This window comes from Leucoraja erinacea, chromosome 2 (assembly GCF_028641065.1).
Source record: "Leucoraja erinacea ecotype New England chromosome 2, Leri_hhj_1, whole genome shotgun sequence".
NCBI lineage: Eukaryota > Metazoa > Chordata > Chondrichthyes > Rajiformes > Rajidae > Leucoraja > Leucoraja erinaceus.
In genome coordinates, this window is record NC_073378.1 from 132,856,068 (window position 1) to 132,882,812 (window position 26,745).

Here is a 26,745-nt window from a genome sequence, read left to right on the forward strand (position 1 = left end):
CAGTGAATACTGAATTCCGTCTGCCTCGTTCTTTACTTGGTCTGCAACAGACATCGCTCGGGTAGTTTACACACTAACGGCAGACCCTCCTCTCTCTGACTTTGATATTCTACTTCTGACGTAGTTCATTTAGCATGCAGGAGACCATTTGGCCTATTAAGTTTATGCTACCTCTCTGTCGAGCAATCCCATCCACACTGCTTGAAAAGTATTTTACCTTGAGTATCCCTCTTGATAGTACTGAGCAATGAGTTGTAGATTGTAACTACTCTTAAGTTTAATGCTCATGTCCCCCTGCATCTTTAGCCCATCACTTTGAATCAATGTCCTTTTTGTTCGTGAATGGGAACAGCACCTCCCCTTGTATCGTACTTATAACAACCATGAACCTGTGCACCACTTACATTTCCTCCCATTGTTTTGTTCCAAGGAGAGAAAGGACAGTTTAACCCTGCCACTGAACTCTCTCCCTCATCCGTTTGCCTGAAACATTTGCTGCATTTTGATTCTGACTGATTTTAGGAACAGTGTCGGGTGTTGCTATATTCCACTGTTTTTACAATGTCAGTACTACGGTTCATCTCTCTGCAGGTCATCACCAAGTCCTGTCCTCAATTAGTCTCCTTGCGACTGACCAACTGCAATGGCGTGACATCCGATGTCTTTGAGTCGTTGGCCATGCATTCCCGGAAGCTGGAGAGTTTAAATCTACAGCATTCAGTGGTAAGAGGACTACTTGTGTGTTGTTGCCTCATGGGTTGTGTAAGTAGCCTTTTAATTGTTGCACAATTGTACCAATTTGAACCCAAAGTTAAGTTTAGTCAGTCTATATTGCCCAGGCTGAAAATAATCCGATCACTTGTCCCATTGATTTCTAATTAATGATTCAAGTCTCTCTTGGGGCGGCACAGTGGCGCAGCTGTCAGAGCTGGGTTTGATCTTTACTTTGGGTGCTGTCTGTAGAGTTTGCACATTCTCCCTGTGACTGTGTGGCCTCCCTCCGAATGATTCGGTTTCCTCCCACATCCCAAAGACGTGCGGGTATTTAGGTTCATTGGCCTCTGCAAACTGGCTGTAGTGTGCAGGGAGTGGATGAGAAAATGGGATAACAGAGAACTATTGTGAATGGTTGACCAATGGTCGGTGTGGACTTGTTGGGCTGAAGGGCCTGTTTCTGTGCATTTTACCAATTGTTTTGCATTATCTGGCCATTTATTTTTATTTGTGCTTGCTTGGAGTATTGACTTAGCATCCCGGTGATCTCATTCCATACTTCCATTAGTGTCCTGGGATGAATCCCAGGTCCTATAGATCTACCGTTGTAATGTGCTTCACTTGTCAACATCTGCCCAGACAATCCCCTTAAGATTTTATATGAAGACACAAGAAACATGGATGCTGAAATCTTAAGTTCCTGCAGCAGTTTGTTTTTTTTTTACTTTGGATCTTGTGTATTGGAATAAATTCTTCTAAATTCCAACATAAATCCAAACCTCTGTTGAAAGGGCAACCCTCTCATCTCTGGTTAATCTCCTTTGAACTGCGCCCAATGCTACAGTATTCTTTTTCAGGAAAGAAGACCAAGACTGTATAGTGCAATCCTGATGTCCTCCTTGCCATCATTGCTCTCCAGATATGTGGTGGAAGACAAAGCAGGGAATAATGCCTTATCTGGCGCCTTATGGATTTAAATTTTGCATTCTGACTTGCAGCCATCCAGTGTATCCCTTTGTACCTACTTTCTCTCCTTCCCACTCTTTCAGTCTGAAGAAGGGTTCCAACGGTCAACGTTGTTTATATATTTCCCTCCACAGATGCTGCCTGACCCGCTGAGTTCTTCCAGCAGGTTGCTCTTTGCTCCAGTGTATCCGTTGAGGGAAAAGTAAGAGTTTCCAAAACAGCGAGTGATATATTTTTCTGAACCAAGAACAGAACATGTCAAAGGAGGCTAATTGGGCCATTGAGATGTTTCAGCTCTTGGAGCTATTCCACCCACCCACTACTACCTTGTATGCCATCTACACCATCCTGCTTATCCTGTCGCCTTACCTACACCAGGGGTCATTTACAGTGGCCAATTGAGCGAGCAACCTGCACATCTTGGGAACGTGGGAGTAAACCAGAGCACCCGGGGGAAACCCACATGGTTACAGAGAGGATCTGCAAACTCCACACAAACAGCACCTGAGGTTGGGATAGAATATGGCACATGCGTTGTTGGACCTGTGATGCAGAGGAACTCTCTGGTGCGCCACTATACAGCTTAAAGAGAGAAGAGTTAAAGGCCAGATCTTTTTGATGAAACATTATCAACATCAAGTGTTATATTAATTAATAGACAATAGGTGCAGGAGTAGGCCATTCGGCCCTTCGAGTCAGCACCGCCATTCAATATGATCATGGCTGATCATCCACAATCAGTACCCCGTTCCTGCCTTCTCCCCATATCCCATGACTCCGCAATCTTTAAGAGCCCTATCTAACTTTCTTGAAAGTATCCAGAGAACCGGCCTCTTCCGCAGACTCACAACTCTCTGTGTGAAAAAGTGTTTCCTCGTCTCCGTTCTAAATGGCTTACCCCTTATTCTTAAACTGTGGCCCCTGGTTCTGGATACCCCCAACGTCGGGAACATGTTTGCTGCCTCTAGCGTGTCCAAATCCTTAATAATTTTATGTTTCAATACGATCCCCTCTCATCCTTCTGCAATAAAATACGAAACCCTCTCATCCTTCAGAGCAATAGAATTCTTACCATTTGCAACTTTACAAGCACATCAACACAAAAACACCACAAATAAATATACAATAATCAAAATTACAATAAAATATCAGTAATCCAAGGTAACCAGACCACAAAAAGTGCAAACCTAATTACATAGTGCAACCTAAGCATAGTCTATGATAGTTTGGTGCTGAGATAGGATTGTGCATGATGGTTCATGAGACTGCTGTTTGCTGGGAAGAAGCAGTGCTTTAATCTGGAGGTCATAGTTCTCAGATTCCTGTACCAACTTCCCAGTGGTAGTAGTGAGATAAGAGCATGGCCAGGTTGGTGTGGGTCTTTGATATTAGCTGCCATCTTGAGGCACTTCCTCCTGTAGATCCCTTCTGTGACGGGTAGGTCAGCAGTGGTGATGAACTACATTAACTATGTTTTACTCTCCCATCAATGCTGCCTGGCTTGCTGAATATTTCCAGCACTTTGTTTCTGTTTCAGATATCCAGCATCTGCGGTTTTCTTTGTTCTTTGATAGTTTGTTGCTATGATTATAGAGTTATCAAAGCAAAATATATTGAATTAGTCATGATCTAAATGGTTACCTCTGCCCCTACTCTGCAGGTCGATGTAGCAGCTGTTGTTGGTTTCCTTGAGACAGCGGGTTCGAACCTCAAACAGCTTTGTGTGACGTATAACAGCCGTCTCCACAACATCTTCAATGCCATCGTGGTAAGGTACCTCGTGGTCGAGGAGCGGGGGGTAATCGGGCGAAGTTGTAGGCTCTTGTGGTGAGACGGAAGGGGTGATGTTCTAGGCTGGGTAACTCTAATTTGATCTGCAGTGGCAGAAGTAGTTTTTATGATTTCTGTTCTGACATCTCCTGGATCAGCCTTATTTACATTAATTACGTAATGAATAGTTTGGTTGGTTAGTTAGCTTGATGAATATTTGTGATTTAAAAATATATATATTTTACGCCATTTTATACATCACTTTCTTAACTGCCTTTGGGTCAAAGGAACCCTTGCAGGATCAGAGATGGTTGGATGGACCAATATTGTGAGGATGTAGTTTAGTTTTATGTCGGAAGGAACTGGTTTAAACCAAAGATTCACAAAAAGCTGTAGTAACTCAGCAGGCCAGACAGCATCTCTGGGGAAAAGGAAGAGGTGATGTTTTGGGTCGAGACCCTTCAGTTTAGTTTTAGTTTAGTTTAGATATGCAGCGTGGAAACATCCCCTTCAGTCCACCGAGTCCCCGTGAACATCGATCACCCATTCACACTAGTTCGATGTTATCCCACTTTCATATCCTACACAAAAGATAAACACAAAAAGCTGGAGTAACTCAGCGGGACAGGCAGCATCTCTGTAGAGAAGGAATGGGTGACGTTTCGGGTCGAGACCCTTCTTCACACTCCCTACACGCTAAAAGCAATTTACAGAAGTCAATTGACCTACAAACGTCCACGTCTTTGGAATGTGGGAGGAGACCGGAGCACCCGGAGTGAACTCACGTGGTCACAGGGAGTACTTACAAACTACGTACAGACAGCACCCGTAGTCAGGATCGAACCCGCTTCTCTGATACTGTGAGGCAGTAACTCCACCGCTGTCCTGCCCTCTAGTTAATTAAACAAAACATATTGGATCCTGTGATTCATCAATGTACAGTACAAAAACAGATGTTTATGTTGCAGCATCCTACAGCACAGAAATGGGCCCAGCCGCCCAACTTGTCCATGACACCCAAGCTGCCCATATATGCGAGTCCTATTTGACCCATGTCTTTCTAAACCTTTTGTGTCTTTGCACCTGTCCAAATGTCCTTAAATATTATTATTGCACCTACATAAAACATTGGTCATTGAACTTGTATTCAGTTCCTCTTGTGAATGGATTGTCGACGTGACTCGGTGGGCAGAAGGCCCTGTTTCCATGCTGTATCTTTCAATCAATCAACGAGACTACAGGAGATTTGATTGTTCTCTGTAGGGCAAGGAATGTGCAGAGGAAGCATAGGTGGCAAAAAGTACAGGGTTGAAGTTAGTTAACAGATATCCTGATGCCTGTTGCAGGAAGATTGATCCTGATGTTGGGGAAGTCCAGGACAAGGGGTCACAGTTTAAGGATAAGGGGGAAATCCTTTAGGACCAAGATGAGAAAAACATTTTTTACACAGAGGGTGGTAAATCTCTGGAACTCTCTGCCACAAAAAGTAGTTGAGGCCAGTTCATTGGCTATATTTAAGAGGGAGTTAGATGTGGCCCTTGTGGCTAAAGGGATCAGGGGGTATGGAGAGAAGGCAGGTACAGGATACTGAGTTGGATGATCAGCCATGATCATATTGAATGGCGGTGCAGGCTCGAAGGGCCGAATGGCCTACTCCTGCACCCATTTTCTATGTTTCTATGTTTCTATGTTGTATTTGACATTTATAAGTAGATGGTTGATATTTGGTCCTCTTTGGTCTGAGAACAGGCGGCAAGGCAACATCAGAGGCAGCGTAGACTTTCCTTGTGCAGTCACACACTTTCTCTCTGCCCCTGTCCCCAGGCTGGCTACTGTACTGAACTTCGGCTACTGGAGGTCAACACTGAAATCAAGCAGACCAACCCCTACTTCCAGTTCTGTATTGAGATGCTGCAGGCAGGCTGCCCCAAACTGCAGGTAACTACTAACTGGGTGGAGGAGAGGGGGTGATGGGGAGTGAGAGAGGGCGAGGGGGGGATGGACAGGGGGAGGGGGGGGGGGGGGGGGAGGGGGGGGGGGCGGAGTAGGAGATGGTGAGATGGGGTTGAAAGCAAGGTGGAGTGAGAGGACGAGGAGGGGAATGGGGAGTGAGAAGAGGGGGTGGGAGGGGAGAGAGCGGGATGGGAGGGGGGAGAGAGGGAGGTAGATGATGATGGGGTGAGATAACGGGTGGGAGAGAGTAAGATGAGTTTGTAAGGGGGAGGGGCATCGATCCAAGTCACAGTCATACAGCATGGAAACAGACCATTCAGCCCATCACATCTGTGCCGACCGATGGACATCCTTCCGTATTAATCCCATTTTCCAGCACTTAGCTGTGGCATTTTACACTTCGTCTGAAGCCTTTCACCGAGCCTCCTTGCTGTGCTCACCGTCTCAGCTTGTCTCTCTGCCTTGCTCAGCAGCACCCTGTCTCTTTCACTGCCCCCAGCCCCTACTAACAGCATCATTTGGTGCAGGTGCTGCGACTGCTGAATCTGACCTGGTTCCCGAAGGCTTGCACCATGATCGTCTCGCCCGAAGTCGGCTTCTCGGAGCTGGAGGAGTTGTGCCTGGCCACTTCCTCCTTCTCACTGGTCACGGACGAAGTTCTGGTGAAACTGCTCCACCTGTCCTCCAGGCTGCGCACTTTGGACCTGAGGGGCTGTTACCGGATCACGTCAGCGGGGTTACAGCTCCTGCCCTGTCAAGGTAGGGAGATCTTTCTCTCCACCTACTATGTTATGTGATTCCTCTGTCCGGGTGTTTGTACGTGATTTGAGAGTTTATAAGATCATCAGAAATAGAAGCAGAAATATTGAATTCTCCAAAGTTAGGTAACTAATCAACAACCGTCCCCGCCCCACCGCACCCCCTCTTTTTATCTATTATTAAGCCGGAAAGAGTTCGGAGAAGAGTTAAGGGGTTGTTGCCAGGATTTGAGGGTCTGAGCTATAGGGGGAGATTGGGCAGGTTAGAACTGTATTCCTTGGAGTGCAGGAGGATGAGAGGGATATTTAGACCATGAGAGGAATAGATAGGGTAGATGCATAGAGACTCTTACCCATAGTAAGGGAATAAAGAACCAGCGGACATAGGTTTTTGTTGAGAGGGGAAAGATTTAATAGGAATCTAATGGGCAACCTTTCCACACAGGTTAGTGGGTATATGGAATGAGCTGCCAGAGGAGGTAGTTGAGGCAGAAACTACAACATTTAAAATACATTTGGACTAGTACATCGAGAAAGGTTTAGAGGGATATGGGCCAAACGTGGGCAGGTGGGACTAATGTAGATGGGGCATCTTGGTCTGTGTGGGCAAGCCGGGCTGGAAGGCCTGTTTCGTGATGTATGATTCTCTGACTAAGCGTGAGGCGTTGCACTTTGTGAGGTCAATTGTAAGGGGAAAGTAAACATTTAATGGCAGGAATCTTGGGGTGCATTAAAGTACAGAGGGATTGTGGATTCAAGTCCATAGCTCTCTGAAAGTGGCAACACAAACAAATACAATAGTGAAGAAGGCTCAGGGCATGCTTGCCTTGATAGGTCAGGGCATTCAATATCAGACTCGGATACCTGTGTTCCAGTTTGTAAAATTTTCATTAGGCTGCATTTGGAGTATAGTGTGCAATTCTGGTCACACTAGTGATGGAACAATCTGGAGGGTTTGGTCTGGGTGGAGAAGGCGTTTTCCAGAATGAAAGCTGGATTAAGGCGTATTAGTTACAGGGAGAGGTTGGACTGTTTGGATTGTTTTCTATGGAATGGCAGAGGTTAAGAGGAGATCTAATGGAAGTGTATGAAATTTGAGAGGCAGAGGTAAACTTGACAATCGGAAGCTTTTCCCCACGGTGAAAATATCAAAGACTAAAGGGCATGGGTTTAATGTGAGATGGCAAAGTTTAAAGGAGATGTGCAGGGTGTTTTTTTTTTAACATAAAGGGTAGTGACAGCTGCCAATATGCTGTCAGGGGTTGTGGTGGAGGCTGATTACATAGTGATGTTTGAGGCTTTTGGATAGGCACGAGATGTGCTGGAAGTGTTCGGATGACGGTCGGGTTCAGATCGGTTAATGGCTGCATACTGGTCAGGAAGGGACCAGAAGAGATTGTTTTCCTCTCCACAGTCACAGAGCATGTTGTTTATAGCCGCTGTTCTAGTGCTGAGAAAGCAGTAGCAGAATTAAATTCCCCGATTTCCCCTTCACCCACCTTTGCAACCTTTGAAAGACTGGATAGACTCGGTTTGTACTCGCTAGAATTTAGAAGGTTGAGGGGGGATCTTATAGAAACTTACAAAATTCTTAAGGGGTTGGACAGGCTAGATGCAGGAAGATTGTTCCCGATGTTGGGGAAGTCCAGCACAAGGGGTCACAGTTTAAGGATAAAGGGGAAATCTTTTAGGACCGAGATGAGGAAAACCTTTTTCACACAGAGAGTGGTGAATCTCTGGAATTCTCTACCGCAGAAGGTAGTTGAGGCCAGTTCATTGGCTATATTTAAGAGGGAGTTAGATATGGCCCTTGTGGCTAAAGGGATCAGGGGGTATGGAGAGAAGGCAGGAACAGGATACTGAGTTGGATGATCAGCCATGATCATAGTGAATGGCGGTGCAGGCTCGAAGGGCCGAATGGCCTACTCCTGCACCTATTTTCTATGTTTCTATGTTTCTGTTTGTGCAAATCTAAAGCTTGGCAGACAGATCTTTATTCTGTAATTTTAATTGAACTCGAGTAGCCGAATGACCCCCCCCCATGCCGTTCCTAATTGCTTTCTTATGAAACCCTCTGCTTGTTCCCACACCAGATCTTGTGCGGTTGTTCCTGGGCCTTTACTGCAGCACCACCACGCTGCTGTTGGCCAAGCAGGGTTCTGAGCAGATGGCACTGAAGTGGAAACACTCGTTGGAGGAGCTGGATCTCACTGGTCAGTGCTACAAAGAGAAGGACCTTGAGTTGGCCATGGGAATCCTGGCGGGGCCTGAGGGGAATTACGTCTTACGCTCTCTCAACCTGGCTGGGACCAAGGTCACCCTGGATGCAATCAGGTATTCATCTTCATCCATGTGGTAGTCACCTCGAGCCCGAGTGTGAAAGACCATACACCACACACCCACACAGCATGGGACCAGGCTCTTTGGCTCAACTTGCCCATGTTGACCAAGAAACCCCATCTATGCTTACCCCACCTGCCTGCATTTGGCCCATATCACTTTAAACCTTTCCTATCCATATACTTGTCCAAATGTCTTTTAAATGTTATTACAGTACCTGCTTCAACTGTCTCCTCTGGCTGCTCGTTCCATATACCCTCCACCCTCGGCTTCCTATTAAATCTTTCTCTTTTCACCTTAAACCTATGTCCTCTGTGTCTTGACTCCACTACTTTGGGGGAAAAAGTCGTGCATTCACCCTATCTGATCCAAATATGATCATTTATGCCACTATAAGATCACCCCTCAGCCTCCTGCACTCCAAGGAATAATGTTCTAGCTCGCCCAACCTCTCCCTATAGCTCAGGCCCTTGAGTCTTGACAACATTCTCGTAAATCTTATCTGCACTCTTTCCAGTTTCACACCCTTCCTATAGCAGGGTGACCAAAAGTAAACACAATTCTCCAAATGTGGCCTAATAAACGTCTTGTACAAGTGTACCATGGCATCCCAACTTCTTTGCCTTCTACCTGACTGATGAAGGCCAATGTACCGAAAACCGCCTTGACCACCCTATCTAAATGTGACATCACTTTCAATGAACTATGTACCTCCACTCCAAGATCCCTCTGCTCTCCAACACTCCCTAGGGTATTTCTGTTCACTGTAAAGATCCTGCCCTGGTTTGACTTCCCAAAGTGCAACGCCTCATGTGGATGATCAGCCATGATCACATTGAATGGTGGTGCTGGCTCGAAGGGCCGAATGGCCTACTCCTGCACCTATTGTCTATTGTCATGTTAATGCAGATAAATGCATTCAACATCTGCATTAAACTCCATTAATCATTCCTCGGCCCACTTGCCCAACTGACCAAGATCCTGCTGCAATTTTTGATAACCATCTTCACTATCTGATTTGATTTCAATTATCTGATCTGATTGGATCTTTTCACCTTTTCTCAGTACATATGACAATAATAAACCTAAACTTTGACCCGTCTTTCTGTACAGAGGCTGTGCAGGTAGAGCCTTCTGTTAGCAGCTGCCCAGTGCCATAATTCCCTCGGGAAACAGCCAACGTGTTTTTCCCCGGTTATTGTTGCATTTGCAATAGGGATTAACATCTGCTTTCCTTTCTCTGCTCTCCCCTCCGTCCTTCAGGGTGGTAGTAAGCAGCAGCCCTGCCCTCAGCTACCTGAACTTGACGTCCTGCCGCTGCCTGCCCCGTGGGCTGAAGAGGATCTACCGGGGCCGGGATGAAATCTCCCAGTTTGTCAACTGCTTACTGAGCGGCGGAGGAGGACAGCAGCTCGCTGGCGATCGGCGGCCGCAGGGGAAGTGCGTCAAGTAAGAATCCCGCTCGCATGAGACCAACGACGGCTAGAGTCGACGGGTAGTGTGTCAGCCTCACCTCCACAAACAAATCCCATGTGTCCAACTCGTTCCGTAAAGTTCAGAGCACAATCGATAAATAAAGCAAAAACCGTATCAACTGCACTGCAGGCCAAGCTCCGTGTTCTAGGTTGACCTCAGAGGTACTCTGTGCAGGTCAAAGCTGATTTGGACTGCAGTCAATGGAATTTAGTGTTCCGGTCACCAATCGTCCTGAGGTTTACCCCATCACCTTCAAAAGAACATGGATCGCCAGCCGACATCTGTGGCAGGCTGGAGCACGGGACAAGCCTGCAGTATAAGGTGTCTTGTGCGGTGGCTGGGGACATATTCCAAGGTGGCCACAGCCATCAGAGGAAGCCTAGGGCAGGCCATGATCTGGTCTGAGCTGTTGACGGGCTTGCCTGAGACAACATGAGTGCATTGGCTGGTGGAGTGAAAGTGATAGATGTTCTTAGACCAGGAATTGTCTCTGAATGTAAACAAAGTCCCATCTGTGGAGGTGTGCATTGTTATGGTGTGTTTTCAAAGGGCTTGCTCTGGGCACTCATCCCGAGTTTAGTGCCTTAAGCGTCTTCCACTTTAGTGGTGCACAGTAGTGCAGTCGGGAGAACTGCTGCCTCACTGCGCCGGAGACCCAGGTTTGGTCCTGTGCTCGGGTGATGTTAGTTGTGGAGTCTGCTCGTTCTCTCCGGATTTTCCTCCGGGCGCCCCAGTTATCTCCCTGATCCCAAAGACGTGCAGGTCTGTGGGTTAATTGGCCCTCTGTAAATTTCCTACGTGTGTAGGGAGTGGATGCACAAGAGGGATAATGTGGAACGAGTGTCAAAAGGCCGATGGATGGTTGGCATGGATTTGGTGGACCGAAGGGCCTGTTTCCATACTTTGTCATATTTAATTGATTCATTTTCTGTACATTTCTCCTAGCTGTGCACCGTACAACATTATCTCCACTGTCCAAGGTGCAGAAAGAGTCTTTTAGTTTTATTTCCTTGTGAGGAACTTTGGACATTCCCTTTTTCTGTTCACTTTCACTGTTGCCTTTTTACGTGGTGTGTGTGGTGCCACAGGTAGTGTGGTTTTATATTTCCTGGTGCTCTGGATCATCTGCTTGGACAGTGATTGGGAACCTGGACACGAGGGGAATTGAGAGGCAGTGGTTCTAAATCATACTTGCCCTTATTGTTGACTTAATCAACCGATGGATGGAAAATCACGTTATTTATGGCTCCATTTCTCTCGCCACCGAGGCAGCTGGCTGCTTCCTCCGGCATTTGCTGATTGGATGCTGCGTTGTATCCATGACTATTTTTGCCTGACGCCCAGTGGAAAGCAGAGGAATAACGGCATCTGCAGGACTCCTCTGATTTCAGGAGCTCTTCATTCAGTCAGTGTTTGGTGGGAGGTTCTTTCAACAGACATTCAGAGGATGCAAGGCCTGGCCAGGTCTCCAAAGCAGATTTTAAAATCATTGTACCTGGATGTGTACCAGCGAGTAGTTGACATTGCGTACAACAACCCCCCAACTGATATTCCCATGACATGTTTCAGATTTTGATCAGCTGGGTGCATGAAATGTTTCCTTGTACAAGCTGTCAGGGGCCACTTACTTTTTGACGCGGGGCTATTGCTACCGGTAACAGAGTAAAGATGGTCTTCTACTTGCCTTGCTTTTTTTCTGTCGGTGCACTCTGAGTGATTGCAAAGTAACTGGTGGAGGGGGTAGCTGAGGCAAGACCATGACACCCAGACCCTGCTCGCTGGTCTGTCCACGGGTAGGGGAACAGGCAGCGCTGCAGTCTCTTCACCTCTTCCCTCCCCTGAGGGGGGAGTCAAAGATCACGGTGCTGTTCAACTTCTATACCCCAGGTTCCAACAACAATGCATTGTGTCACTGGTCTCATTCGGAGACCACTTTAATTAGGAACGTGCAAAGTGCTGCAGTAAGTCAACTGGCCCGGCCGCATCTCTGGAAAACATGGATATGTGACATTTCAGGTTGGGATCCTTCTTCAGTTTGAAGAAGGGCCCGACCCGAAACATCATCTGTCGATTCTCTCCAAATATGCTGCCTGACCCGCTGAGTTCTTCCTACTCAACATTCCAGCACCTGCAGTTCCTTGTCTCAATTAGAAGCTTATTCCTTTCCTATCGGTACAAAGTGATGACTGCCTTTCCACATTGAGAATGGATAAAACATTGGTGACTTGTGAATATGTAAATCATGGTGCATTATAGAAAATATGGATTTATAATTGTTATGCTGTAAACTATGGGGGCTATTGCCAGCTTTCAATCTCAGGAAAAGGTTGCTTTCTCAGCCGGAACCAAGCCTCAACCAACTGAGCAGCCTGGGTGCTACATTGGATTCACTGCAGTGATTGCAGAGTGTAGCCAGGCCAGGCCCAACCTTGCATTGAAGGCAGAGTGAGCCCAGCTGGAAATCCTCCTGCTGCTGTACAGCAACCTGACCAAGGACACCCCCTGCAGTTCACTCACTGTTTTACAGTGTGAGTTATCTTCCCAGCAAAGGGTCTTCCATTTGGGGGAATTAGTGGTGGGTGTTTTAGGGTGGAGGAGGGGACGGGCAGGAACATTTGGGACTGTGTTGCAGCAGCTGATAAACCAGTAACCGCTGCCTCTGCTAACTGGCAAATGCTTCTATTTTATGAAAATGTTTTTTTATCTCCTATCGATTGTGATTGTAGAAATAAATAACTGGGATAAAATATTAATAATAATAATAAAATATTTGGAAAACCTAAAGGTTTCATTCTGTCTTCTGTTACTAAAGTGGATTAAATTTAGCACACCATTTTTGTTTAGTTTGTCACGTGTCGCAGTAGAAAGTTTTTTATGTTATGTGCTAGCAAGGCAGCAGAAAGACTATACATGAATACAATCAAGCTGTCCACAGTGTACAGATACGGGATAATGGGAATAACATTTTTTAGTCTAAGATAAACTCCAGTAAATTCTGATGAAAGATATTATGAGGGTCTCCAATGAGGTAGATGGTAGCTCAGAACCACTCTCTAGTTGGTGATAGGATGGTTCAGTTGCCTGATAACAGCTGGGAAGAAACTGTCTTTAAATCTGGAGGTGTGTGTTGCCATACTTCTGTACTTTATGCCTGATGGAAGAGGGGAGAACAGGGAATGTCCAGAGTGAGACTCATCCTTGATTATGCTGGTTGCCTTGACGAGGCAGTGTGAAGTATAGATGGAGTTAGAGGATGAAACTATTCCCAAACTATGCCATGATGGATCCTGATAAAATGTTTTCTGCAGCACATCTGTAGAAGTTGGTCAGAGTTGTTTGGGACATGGGGACCATTCAGACTTCACCACTCATCAGTGGTGTTTATATTCTTAGATGTCACTATCGTATCTACCTTCCCACCTCCACTGGCCGCATGTTCCAGGCACTAGCCACCATCTGTATAAACCTTCCTCTCTCACCTTAAAGATATGCACCATTTTTTTTAATATACTTCCATCAGGTCTCTCCCCAAGCTCTGGCCTTCCAGAGAAAACAATCTGTCTGTCCAAACTCTTTTTGTAGCTAATATATACACTAATCCAGGTTCTCCTAAACCTCCACTGCACCCTTTCAAAAGCCTCCATATCATTCCTGTGTTGGAGCGACCAGACTGCTTGCTGGTGGTTACGCCAAATGTGGGTCTAAACCAAAATCCTATAAAGCTTCATTGTGACTTCTTCTCTTGTACTCTGTGTCCTGACCAATGAAGGCAAGCATAATATATGCCTTATTTTCCACTCAGTCTACTTGTATTACCATTTTCAAGGAGTTATGGCATTGGAACCCCCCCCCCCTCCACGATCCCTCTGTAGGAACAACATTAAGCTAGATGTTAACCACTGAGACTGTCCCCCTCCCCCCAGTGTTTCTGTTTTGATTAGTGACTGAAATGCTTGCACATCACTCATTAAGAGCAATGATTGGGAATGTCACCCTTCACCATCATCATGGCTCGTCAGCCTCCACCAGTCTGCGATCTTATGGATATTGTGATGTATCTCCTGGACACCATGAACATCACAGGACAAGTCAGAGCAACCCAAGAATAGGCTAGCAGATGCCTTACTTTTTCATTTATTAGTTATGAAAGTATAGCTGAACGGGAGTAAAGACAGAAATCTAGTGCGATGGAATCTTCTGTAATACATTCAACCCAAATCAGCAACTGTCTGGAACACTGTTCAAATCGGATCAGAAGAGTCTTGACCCAAATAGTCGTTGGTCTGGGTTTTCTTGCTTGCAGGTATTGAAGTGGAAATAGAAATTGAGGGGACTGGACACAGCAGCATACAAACCAGACATTTGGCAATAAATTAATAACTATCACATTGGCATCCTGAGGAAATGATGTGTGGGAAAAGAACAAAAAAGCAGAGGACTTTGCCGCCAAGGTGGAGAGTTCATGCTGGACTGGACCTACAGCTCTAGATTCCAAACAGCCAGTCACAGGACTTTGCAGCCAAGGTTGAGAGTTTATATTGGGCCTGACCTCCAACAGCTCTAGATTCCAACGTCCAACATTTAAAGTGCACATTCTTCAGAACCATGGTCTAATTTCCAGCACAATAGGCATAAAGGACAGCAAACACCCCTAGTTTGTTCAGACGTCAAATGTCATGATTTGTATTCATAATTTATGCATTTAAAAAACATCCTTTAACGATAGTTTTGACACATCTTGAAGTTCTTTGGCACTTATTGGGGGTGGGAGATACTGTAGGTCAAAATTCATCAACGGGGTCATCCTCTGATGCCATGGAAATGAAGAGTCTCATTGCGATTGGAAGGTGATCAGTCATTCCAGCCAGCTGGGTAATAAAAGTAAACTCATCCAGTTCCTGTCAAAGAACACACAGATTAACTATAATCACTACTCATCATTAATAAACAAGAACAAGTAACCAGCATAGAGACGACAGGAGTCTGGATGCAGGAATCTTGAGCAAAACAAAATGCTGGAGGAATGCAGTAGATCAGGCAGCATCTGTGGGAGGGAATGAACAGACGATGTTTCAGGGCAGGACCCCTCTTCCCACTGTTCAGTTTCTCCAGCAATTTATTTATTGCTCAAGAATCTGCCACAAATAGATTTTGTTACTCAGGGTAATAGGATGATTAAAAATAGTCGAAAGTTAGATTGTGAATCGTACATTAGAGTCGGGACTTTTGGCCTTCCACAGCTATGCTGGTTTGTTGCTCCACCTACATTAGTTACAGGGAGGTGGTGTGAACTTCACTGGAGATCAAAGGATCAAAGCTGGCTCTCTGGAGCTGTGAAGCAGCACGTCTACCAGCTGCACCACTGTGCTACACACATTTCTCCAGTGTCTTTGCTAGAAATATGTGCCCTAATCATCCTCAAGTGTTATCCAACAAAGTTTTATACATTGATATTCAGATTGGATAATGGATAAAACAATCAAGGATGTACATTTTAAATGTGTAAGAAGATGCTGGTTTACTCCAAAGATAGACACAAAATGCTGGAGTAACTCAGTGGGTAAGACACAATCTGGAGAAAAGGAAAAGGTGTGACATTTCAGGTCGAGACCCTTCATTAGACCAAGACACAGGGAGAGGGAAACTAGAGGTATAGGAAGGTAGACAAAAAATGTTGGAGAAACTCAGCGGGTGAGGCAGCATCTATGAAGAGAGGAATTGGCGACGTTTCAGGTCGAGATCCTTCAGACTGATGCCGGGGGGAGGGGCGGGAAAAAGAAAGGAAGTAGGAAGAGGCAGTAGGACTTGTGGGGGAACTTGGAAGGGGGAGAGGAAGGAGGAAGAAACCAAGGGCTATGTAAAATTAGAGGTCAATGTTCATTCCGCTGGGGTGTGAACTACCCAAACAAAATATGAGGTGCTGTTCCTCCAATTTGCGTTGGGCCTCACTCTGACAATGGAGGAGGCCCAGGACAGAAAGGTCAGATTGGGAATGAGAGGAGGAGTTGAAGTGCTGAGCAACCAGGCGATCAGGTTGGTTAAGACAGACTGAGCGGAGGTGTTCAGTGACGCGATCGCCGAGCCTGCGATTGGTCTCGTCGACGTAGAGAAGTTAACACCTGGAACAGCGGATGCAGATATGAGGTTGGAGGAGGTGCAGGTGAACCTGTGCTTCACCTGGAAAGAGTGATTGGGTCCTTGGATGGAGTCGAGGGGGGAGGTAAAGGGACAAGTGTTGCAATTCCAGCAGTTGCAGGGGAAAGTACCCGGGGAGGGGGTAGTTTGGGTGGGAAGGGACGAATTGTCCAGGGAGTTACAGAAGGAACGGTCTCTGCAGAAAGGGGAGGACTTGGGAAGAGGTGCTACATCTTGGCAGGACAAATCAAAATAGGACGTACATGGTAAATGGTAGTGAATTGAGAAATGCAGTTGAACAGAGGGATCTAGGAATAACTGTGCACAGTTCCCTGAAGGTGGAATCTCATGTAGATAGGGTGGTAAAGAAAGCTTTTGGTGTGCTGGCCTTTATAAATCAGAGCATTGGGATCTAATGTTAAAATTGTACATGGCATTGGTGAGGCCAATTCTGGAGTATGGTGTACAATTTTGGTCACCTAATTATAGGAAGGATGTCAACAAAATAGAGAGTACAGAGGAGATGTACTAGAATGTTGCCTGGGTTTCAGCAACTAAGTTACAGACATTGGTTGAACAAGTTAGGTCTTTATTCTTTGGAACGCAGAAGGTTAAGGGGGGGACTTGATAGAGGGCTTTAAAATGATGAGAGGGATAGACAGAGTTGACGTGGATAAGCTTTTCCCACTGAGAGTAGGGAAGATTCAAACAAGGGGACATGACGTGAGAATTAAGGGACAGAAGTTTAGGGGTAACATGAGGGGGAACTGCTTTTTCCCCATACCCCTTGATTCCTTAAGCCCTCAGAACTATATCTAACTCTCTTGAAAACATCCAGTGAATTGGCCTCCATTGCCTTCTGTGGTTGAGAATTCCAGATTCACAACTCTCTGGGCGAAAAAGTTTTTCCTTATCTCAGTCCTAAATGGCCTTCTCCTTATTCTTAAACTGTGACCCCTGGTTCTGGACTCTCCCAACATTTTATTTTATTTTAGATGTTTCTTTATGTAAAAGCTGCATCGATGACTCAGGAAAGGTGGAGCCCACAATGGTCAATTGTTGGCAGCAGATGAAGTGATAACGAAGGAGTACAGACAGGGTGGGGGAGGGACGGAGAGAGGGGGAATGCAAAGTTTACTTAGTTATAGAAATCAATCTTCATGCCACTGGGTTGTAAGCTACCCAAGCAAAATACAAGATGCTGTTCCAATTTGCGTGTGGTGTCACTCTGACTGGGGAGGCCCAGGAGAGAAAGGTCAGTATGGGAATGGGAAAATGTTTGGCAACTGGGAGATCGCATAGGCCAAGGCAGACTGAGCGTAGGTGTTCAGCGAAATGGTCGCTCAGTGTGCGATTGGTCTCGCCGATATATAGGAGTCCACAATGAGAATACCGGATACAATAGATGAGGTTGGAGGAGGTGTAAGTGAACCTCTGCTTCACCTGAAATGACCGTTGAGGTCCCTGGATGCAGTCGCAGGAGGAGGCAAGGGAGGGACAAGAGGTATTGTATATCTTGCGTTTGCTGGGGGAAATCCCTGGGGAGGGATGGTTTTGGCTGAGAAAGGATGAGTGAACCAGGGAGTTGTTCATTGTATTCATTGTTCTTGATTATGTTGGCTGCTTTCCCGAGGCAGCTTTCATACAAGGGAGAAAAATCTAAAATTTGATGTTCTCAAGAGACGGAACAAACATAATTCAGTGCATACAGGGTTTTGGTAGCATGGTACTGGTAACCATACTTACAGTTGTCACTTCCTGTGCAACAGTATCTTCCCGATACAGCAAGTAATCAATCCTGCGTCCCCCTCCGACAGTTGAGGCCTCTGGACTGTCGGTGTCAATGACGCAGTTAATCGGGAATGCCAGGTACTGTTTCCTCAACTCATCAATTTCCAAGGCCCTGAAAGAATGAGAGGTAGTTGGGTGTTTTGGAGTTATAATAGTACGGAACAAGGCCCTTCAGCCCACCATGTCCGTGCTCATGATCAAGTTCCTATCTACACTAATCCCATCGACCAGTACTTGGTATATAGCCGGCGATGCCAAGGAGATCCAAGTGATCGTTCAGATACTTAAATGTGCAGAGTGGATCTGCCTGCATCACCTCCTCTGGTAATGCATTCCAGATTGCAGCCACCCTCTGGGTTAAAAATATATCCTCAGATCCTACCCAAACCTACCTGGTTTAAGACATCTGTCATGGAGAAAAGTTTCTCACTATGCACCTATCTGTGGCCCTCTTAACGACTGTGCACCTCTATCTGAACCCCGTTAGGTTCCTCAGATACCACTCCTATCTCCTCATAACTGAAGTTCTCCATGCCAGGCAACAAATTGGGAAATCTCATCTGCATTCTCTCCAGCGCAATCACATTATTATTGGTTTGTTATTGTGATGTGCACATGATACAATGAAAGACTGTCTTGCATGCTATCCAGGCAAATCATGCACATGTAAATCTAGTAGTGCAATTTGTCCAAGTCCATGGCTCTTTGAAAGAAGCCACAAACTAAATAGAATGGTGAAGGCGTGCAGCCTACAGGCCTACATTGGCCAGCCTGCCGAGTATAAAAATTGGGAAATCACTTCGCAGTTGTATAAAACTTTGGTTCACAAAGGTCATATTTGGAGCATTTTTAGAGCAGTTCTGGTCGCTGCATGAAAGGTTGTGGAGGCTTTGGAGTGTAGAACAAGTGTGAACAGGTGATCAACGATGGTCAACATGGACTCAGTGGGCCGATGGTCAACATGGACTCAGTGGGCCGAACGGCCTATTTCCGTGCCGTATCTCGATCTCTAGACTATCTACAGTACTTGCGTTACCACTTTCTACTTGCGTTACCACTTTCAGGGACCCAGGTATCCCTCTGAACATAAATACTCAGGGAATGTGCTGTATTACAGGTTACATTGAAGGATGAAGCACTAGCCGGTCCCAGATTGCTTTCCCTCCCACTTTTGCCACTACTCACCGCTGCAAATTCTCAGGGCTGATCACTTGCTCTTCATACATCGTTCTTTGTTCTAACAGAGTACCTGGGAAACAGACAGCACAAGCCAATTGAGATCTTTATAAAACAATGGCCAACGATGTGGAAACAGACTTTAAGAAAGTTGTGAAGGAATTGGACTGGGTGCAAGACAGATTTACCAGAATGACTCCCAAGTTATTTTCCTTGAAAAGGGCCTGACAGGTATTTAACACACAGGGGGTTGACATTGACCACTGCTCTGTCCACAGTCCTATTCATTAGTGATTCATGTGCTCATCTGATCATTGTGTTTTATGTCTGTTGGCAGATCAATTTCCCTCCTGGGATAAATAAAGTTCACTCATATTGTGTTGTCTGTTTCTTAAATAGTCATTGAGCTATAGCAAGGAAATAGGCTATCCAGTCCAGGCCAACCAAGTTGCCTAATTGAGCTGCTTCCACTTGCAACTCTCGGTCTACATCCCTCCAAACGTTTCCTACCCATGCAGCTGCCCAAGTCACTTTTAACTATTGTAATCGTACCTGCCCCAATCACTTCAACTGACAGCTCGTTCCACATTCCCACCATACTGTGTGGAAGAAAATCATACCTTTCAAATCTTTCCCCTCTCACTTTAAGCCTATGCCTTCTAGTGTTAATCACTCCAACCCTGGGGATAAAGACTGTGACCATTTACCTCATCAATGCCCCTCATGATTTTATAAACCTTTATAAGATCACCCCTCAGCCTCTTATGCTTCAGGGAAAATAGACCCTGCTGATGCACCCTCTTCTTACAACTGAAACTCTCTAGAACTAGTAACATTCTCATAAATCTATTTTACACCCTTTCCAGTTTAATGACATCCTTCATATAGCTGGTTGATCAGAACTGTGCACAATAAACCAAATGTGGTCTCACCATCGACTTGTACAGTTCTAATGTTCCAACTTCTGTATTCAATACCCTAACCGCTGAATATAAGTGTGCCAAACGCCTTCTTTACTATCATGTCTACTGCGCTGCTATTTTCATGGAACCACGTACAGACACTCCCAGACTTACGTGAGAATTAGGTAAACCCTTAAATAAGTCAGATTTTACACGTTGGAATCACCTTAAAACTAGGTAGAATCAAAGAACTGCAGATGTTGGTTAATACACAAAATGACAAAGTGCTGGAGTAACTCAGTGAGTCAGGCAGCATCTCTAGAGAACATGGATAGGTGACGTTTCAGGTCGCAGCCCTTCTTCAAAGATTCAGCTGCACTATCCTGTTTGGCAATCCCTTGGTAATAACACGGGTCATTCAGGAAACAGGACCACCTACTCATAATCATCATAATACTATATTAGCCATGTATATTTTGCAACATACAAGGAATTTGATTTGCCATACAGTCATCATACCAATAAAAAGCAACAGAACACACAAAATACATTTTAACATGAACATCCACCATAGTGACTCCTCCACATTCCTCACTGTGATGGAAGGCAAAAAAAGTTCAATCTCTCCCTTCTTTGTCCTCCAGCGGTCGAGGGCCTCTATTGACAGGACGATCTTACTCCCGTAGCCAGCGGCGGGCCTCCTCGTCGGGGCGATCAAGCTCCTGCATCGGAAGGAATCTCAGCTCTGCCACGTCGGGCGGTCTACCCTGGGTCGGGGCTAGTCGAACATCGTGCGGCTTTTGGAGCTTCCCGACGTCGGTCTCAACCAGAGACTGCGAGCTCCTTGATGTTAAAGTCTGCAGGCCGTGGTTGGAGCGTCGATCCCAGGCAAGGAAAGAACTGTGAGCTGTTTACGCAACTGCGAGTTTATTGCCTATTATGCAACTCTAGGAGTGCCTGCACATGTATCTCTAGCTCCCTGTTCTACAACACTCCAGGCCCTACAATTTGCTGTGCAACCCTGCCTGGGTTTATCTTATCAAAATTCAATAGGTCATATTTATGTGAATTAAACCGCATCTGCCATTCCTCAGCTCATTGGCCCAGTTGATCAAGAAAATGATGCCACAGCAATTGCCTCCACCACCTATCCTGCAAGTGTTTCAGATAGACCAGCCAGATGCCTTCCCTGCTAAAAAAAGTTTAGTTCTCTACTAGAGTGGCATCCTTATGAGCTGAAGCATGTTCTCTTGCATCCATTCACTCTGGAGATCTAGCATTCAACTCAAGTAATGCACATGGATCTGTGTAGTAAAAATGGGCATGAATTATTTGTTCCAAAAAATATACAAAGTGCTGGAGTAACTCAGTAGGTCAAACAGCATATCTGGAGAACATGGATATGTGATGTTTCGTGTCGGGACCCTTCTTCAGACTCACGGTTTCCAGATACTGTATGCTGCCTGATCCACTGAGTTATTCCATTAGTTTGTGTTTTCTTTTGTAACAAGCACTGCAGTTCCTTGTGTCTCCATTATTAGTTCATGAGCAATAACAAGGTCTCAGATGTGCAGGAGTCAGATCTGAGTACGAGACACACCCGGTGTAATGACAATTTCAAATGTTTCCAATGTCCAACTTTCCGTTGCCATGACTACACGGGTAAGTAGGAGTAATCTTACGCAGACCGCTCTGTTCCCCGGGCGAGTCTGGGTCTCTCTGATCATTGTCTAGTTCACCTTATTCCGACATACAGGCAGAAACTAAAATCTGCTACGCCTGTGGTCAGAACAACATGAAAAGGGGGACAAGAGAGGGAATTGAGAACCTACAATCCTGCTTTGACTGTACAGGTTGGAATGTGTTCAGGAAAGCAACCACAAGCTTCGATGAGTATACCGACACTATCATCATATGTCAGCTTTTGTGAGGACAGGTGCATTCCAACTAGGAACCGGGCCTAGTTCAACAACGACAAGCCCAGGTTTACTGCAGAACTCAGACAGCTCCGACAGTCTAAAGAGGAGGCCGACAGGAGCGGGGATGCAGACCTCTGCAGGCAGGCAAAGTACAAGCTGAGAAGAGGAATCAGAGTTGCCAAGGAAAGGTACTCTGAGAAGTTGAGGCACAAGTTCTCAGCTAGTGACTCTTCTTCAGTGTGGAAGGGCTTGCAAGAAATCACCAGGAGGAAAGCCTCCCGCTCCTTGGACAATCTTCAGCTGACCAACGACCTGAATGGGTTCTACTGCAGGTTTGACAAGCAGAAACACAACCCTGGTACCCCCCCCCCCCCCCCCCCTGTATTGAGTACAGTTTTGGTCTCCTAATTTGAGGAAAGACATTCTTGCCATAGAGGGAGTACGGAGAAGGTTCACCAGACTGATTCCTGGGATGTCAGGACTTTCATATGAAGAAAGACTGGATAGATTCGGCTTGTACTCGCTAGAATTTAGACGATTGAGGGGGAATCTTATAGAAACTTACAAAATTCTTAAGGGGTTGGACAGGCTAGATGCAGGAAGATTATTTCAGATGTTGGGAAAGTCCAGAACTAGGGGTCACAGTTTAAGGATAAGAGGGAAGTCTTTTAAGACCGAGATGAGAAAATCATTTTTTACACAGAGAGTGGTGAATCTGTGGAATTCTCTGCCACAGAAGGCAGTTGAGGCCAGTTCATTGGCTATATTTAAGAGGGAGTTAGATGTGGCCCTTGTGGCTAAAGGGATCAGGGGGTATGGAGAGAAGGCAGGGATGGGATACCGAGTTGGATGATCAGCCATGATCATATCGAATGGTGGTGCAGGCTCGAAGGGCCTAATGGCCTACTCCTGCACCTATTTTCTATGTTTCTATGTTTTTCCCCAGCCAACACAGCCAGACCCCAGTCTGCAAAGACTGGACCCTTCTACACTCACTCCTCCCCAATCACTACCACTTCACACCTAATTAAAGCAAGACTCCAGTCTGAAAAGACTGGATCCTTTCCATAGAAACATAGAAAATTGGTGCAGGAGGAGTCCATTCGGCCCTTCGAGCCAGCACCACCATTCATTGTGATCATGGCTGATCGTCCCCTATCAATAACCCATGCTTGCCTTCGCCCTATATCCCTTGACTCCACTAGCCCCTAGAGCTCTATCTAACTCTTAAATCCATCCAGTGACTTGGCCTCCACTGCCCTCTGTGGCAGGGAATTCCATAAACTCTCTGGGTGAAAAAGTTTTTTCTCACCTCAGTCTTAAATGACCTCCCCTTTATTCTAAGACACCCACCCACCCCTCTCCAATCACCACTTCACCAGACAATGTTTCCCCCTCTATTCTCAAGCTCTGTGCCGAACAACAAATGTCTACACAGACATTTTCAACCAGTCCCTGCCTGCTTCAAAGTCTCCACTATTATCCCTGTACCCAAAAAGGCAAGGATTACTGGTCTTAACGACTACAGGCCTGTCGCACTGTAATCATGAAGACCCTTGAAAGGCTTATGGTGGCCAAGTTGAAAAATATCACGAACGCCCTGCTGGACCCTCTGCAGTTTGCATATCGGGCCAATAGATCTGTGGATGACGCAGGGCCTGGACTCCACCTCCAGCACCTAGATCGCCAGGGGACCTATGCGAAGATTTTGTTTGTTGATTTTAGCTCTGCATTCAACACCATTGTGCCAGAGCTACACTCCAAACTTTCCAAGTTGACTGTGCCTGAACCCCTCTGTCGGTGGATCACCAGCTTCCTGACAGACAAAAAGCAGCATGTGAGGCTGGGAAAGCACATCTCGGACCCGCAGACCCTCAGCATAGCAGCATCATTAGGCTGCATACTCTCCCCTTTCCTCTACCATCTATAGACCAATGACTGCACCTCCACTGACTCCTCTGTCAAGCTTCTCAAGTTTGCGAATGACTGCACACCTGTACATGGTACTAACACCATCATCAAGTATGCAGATGATACAACGGTGATTGGCCTCATCAGCAACAACGATGAGCTGGCCTACAGGGAGGAGGTCCAGCACTTAGCAGCATGGTGCGCTGACAACAACCTGGCCCTTAACTCCATGAAGACCAAGGAGCTCATTGTAGACTTCAGGAAGTCCAGAGGCGGCACGCACACCCCCATCCACATTAACGGGACGGAGGTGGAACGTGTTTCTAGCTTCAGGTTCCTGGGAGTCAACATCTCCGATGACCTCTCTTGGACCCACAATACCTCAACTCTGATCAAGAAGGCTCATCAGCGTCTCTTCTTCCTGAGAAGACTGAAGAAGGTCCATCTGTCTCCTCAGATCCTGGTGAACTTCTACCGCTGCACCATCAAGAGCATCCTTACCAACTGCATCACAGTATGGTATGGCAACTGCTCTGTCTCCGACCGGAAGGCACTGCAGAGGGTGGTGAAAATTGCCCAACGCATCACCGGTTCCACGCTCCCCTCCATTGAGTCTGTCCAAAGCAAGCGCTGTCTGCGGAGGGCGCTCAGCATCGCCAAGGACTGCTCTCACCCCAACCATGGACTGTTTACCCTCCTACCATCCGGGAGGCGCTACAGGTCTCTCCGTTGCCGAACCAGCAGGTCGAGGAACAGCTTCTTTCCGGCTGCTGTCACTCTACTAAACAACGTACCTCGGTGACTGCCAATCACCCCCCCCCCACGGACACTTATTATTTATTTTTTTAATTCAAAATCGTTTGCTATGTCGCTCTTCAAAGGAGATGCTAAATGCATTTCGTTGTCTCTGTACTGTACACTGACAATGACAATTAAAATTGAATCTGAATCTGAATCTGAATAACACAATCCTGATTGGACTGATCCAGGATGGGGAGGAATCTGCCTACAGACATGAAGTGACACAGCTAGCGGCCTGGTGCCATCGCAACAACCTGGAGCTCAATGCTCTTACGACAGTGGAATTGATTGTCAACTTTAGGTGAGCTCCCCCTTCCATCACCATCAACAACACTACAGTCACATGTGTGGAGTCTTTTAAGTTCCTGGGAACCATCCTCTCCAAGGGGGGGGGGGGGGGGGGGGGGGGGGGGGGGGGGGGGGTGGGGCTACCATCGACTCCTCTGTCAGAAATGCACAACGGAGGATGTACTTCTTGCAGCAGCAGAGGAAGCACAATCTGCCACAGGCAATGATGGTCCAATTCTATACGACCATCGTAGAGTCTGTCCTCACCTTCTCCATCATGGTCTGATTTGGCTCAGCCACCAAACACGACACCCGAAGTTTGATCAGCTGAGAAGGTTATTGGCTGCAACCTTCCCTCCATTGATGAACTGTACACTGCAAGGGCCAAGAAGCGAGCGGGTAAGATCATCTCTGACCCCTCTCACCCTGGCCACATACTCTTTGAATCACTGGAAGGCGACTCTGGACTATCAAAGCTGCCACAGCCAGACATAAAAATTGCTTTTTTCTCCCCACGAGTAGTAGCTCTACTCAATAACCAAAAATTTGTAGCCTCCTTTAGCTCTGGTATTTCAACGCACCAGTGCAATCCCAGTGCCCTTTTCATCGGCAGATTGTCTTTGACCAAGTCCAGCTCCCTGGACTCCTTGTGGAATGATTGCCAATACAGCATGGCTGTTACTGATCCACTTTGATAGCATGAATCCTCCCATTTGGCAGAGGGAAGTTAGGTCTCTTGCCATTCGAACTGCTTCCTGTTCCGAAGGCATGGACTTTAAACAATCATCTACGTAGAAGTTGTTATTTACTGTGTTTGTCTCCTCTGCTGGGAAATGAGCTTTGTTATCTTCAGCAGTCTTCCTTAATGCAAGGTTTGCACAACTTGGTTGACACGGCTCCAAAAAGATGTACCTTCATCCGGTATTCAACAAGATCTTGCTGCACATCACCCTCAGGCGACCACAGGAATCGCAAATAGTCAATATGTTTTTCTGATTCAGATTCAGATTCAGATTCAATTTAATTGTCATTGTCAGTGTACAGTACAGAGACAACAAAATGCATTTAGCATCTCCCTTGAAGAGCGACATAGCAAACGATTTGAATAAATAATAATAAGTGTCCGGGGGGGGGGAGTGGGGGTGGTGATTGGCAGTCACCGAGATACGTTGTTGAGTAGAGTGACAGCCGCCGGAAAGAAGCTGTTCCTCGACCTGCTGGTTCGGCAACGGAGAGACCTGTAGCGCTTTTGAGGTGTGCCAGGACCAGCCTCTCGAAGCTGGTACCTTGATCTGATGAAACATTGCTTTGATATTAGCCATCAAAACAACCGGTTTATGTCGGAATCTGATGAGAACTCCAACGCGCGAGTTGCAGGCACGTGCCGTGATTAATTACTCAGAGTAGGCAGTCAGTCAGCTATAAAAAAAAACTTAAACCGCGCATGCGCAGATTGTTCTCTCCGTAAAAATAAAAAATAAAAGTGAAGACAGTAACAATTCAATTTGCCCAAGGCTTCCAAGTCTCTTTTATTCTGAATTACTGAATGGGGTGGGGGGGGGGGGGGGGGGGGTGTAAGGTGGAGTCATGAACACACTGTGTCTTTACTACTTTTATTGATATCACATAACCGTTGCTGCCCTAGCTGTACGTGGTCTGTCACCGGAGCTAGAGAGGGATCAATGGGTGGGGAGGTTGCAATTATACTTCTGATATAGGGAGTGGTTAGTAGTGGTGAGGTCACTATATTAAAGGTATATGCACATGGCATCTACATCCTTCCCCTTGGAAACAAAGCAATACAGTAGTGACGGGGCGACCACGTCTCATACGCTACGAGCATGT

General features: G+C 46.2%; 2 protein-coding genes across 6 annotated transcripts in view; one reads left to right on the forward strand and one right to left on the reverse strand.

Annotated features, from left to right (window-relative positions):
- The window catches only part of fbxl6 (F-box and leucine-rich repeat protein 6), a 30,216-nt gene extending 17,455 nt beyond the window's left edge, over window positions 1–12,761 (forward strand). For all 3 annotated transcript variants that reach the window (XM_055665618.1, XM_055665622.1, XM_055665628.1), the window contains exons 5-10: window positions 592–723; window positions 3,341–3,448; window positions 5,275–5,388; window positions 5,931–6,162; window positions 8,255–8,495; window positions 9,765–12,761. In XM_055665618.1, the coding sequence (XP_055521593.1) occupies window positions 592–723; window positions 3,341–3,448; window positions 5,275–5,388; window positions 5,931–6,162; window positions 8,255–8,495; window positions 9,765–9,954 (1,017 nt within the window). In that variant the 3' untranslated portion in view covers window positions 9,955–12,761. The remainder of the gene's footprint in view (window positions 1–591; window positions 724–3,340; window positions 3,449–5,274; window positions 5,389–5,930; window positions 6,163–8,254; window positions 8,496–9,764) is intronic.
- Window positions 12,762–14,077: 1,316 nt separating this feature from the next.
- smpd5 (sphingomyelin phosphodiesterase 5) overlaps window positions 14,078–26,745 on the reverse strand; it is a 35,303-nt gene continuing 22,635 nt past the window's right edge. For all 3 annotated transcript variants that reach the window (XM_055665608.1, XM_055665598.1, XM_055665601.1), the window contains 3 exons: window positions 19,089–19,152; window positions 17,859–18,015; window positions 14,078–14,875 (listed from right to left, as the gene is read on the reverse strand). In XM_055665608.1, the coding sequence (XP_055521583.1) occupies window positions 14,759–14,875; window positions 17,859–18,015; window positions 19,089–19,152 (338 nt within the window). In that variant the 3' untranslated portion in view covers window positions 14,078–14,758. The remainder of the gene's footprint in view (window positions 14,876–17,858; window positions 18,016–19,088; window positions 19,153–26,745) is intronic.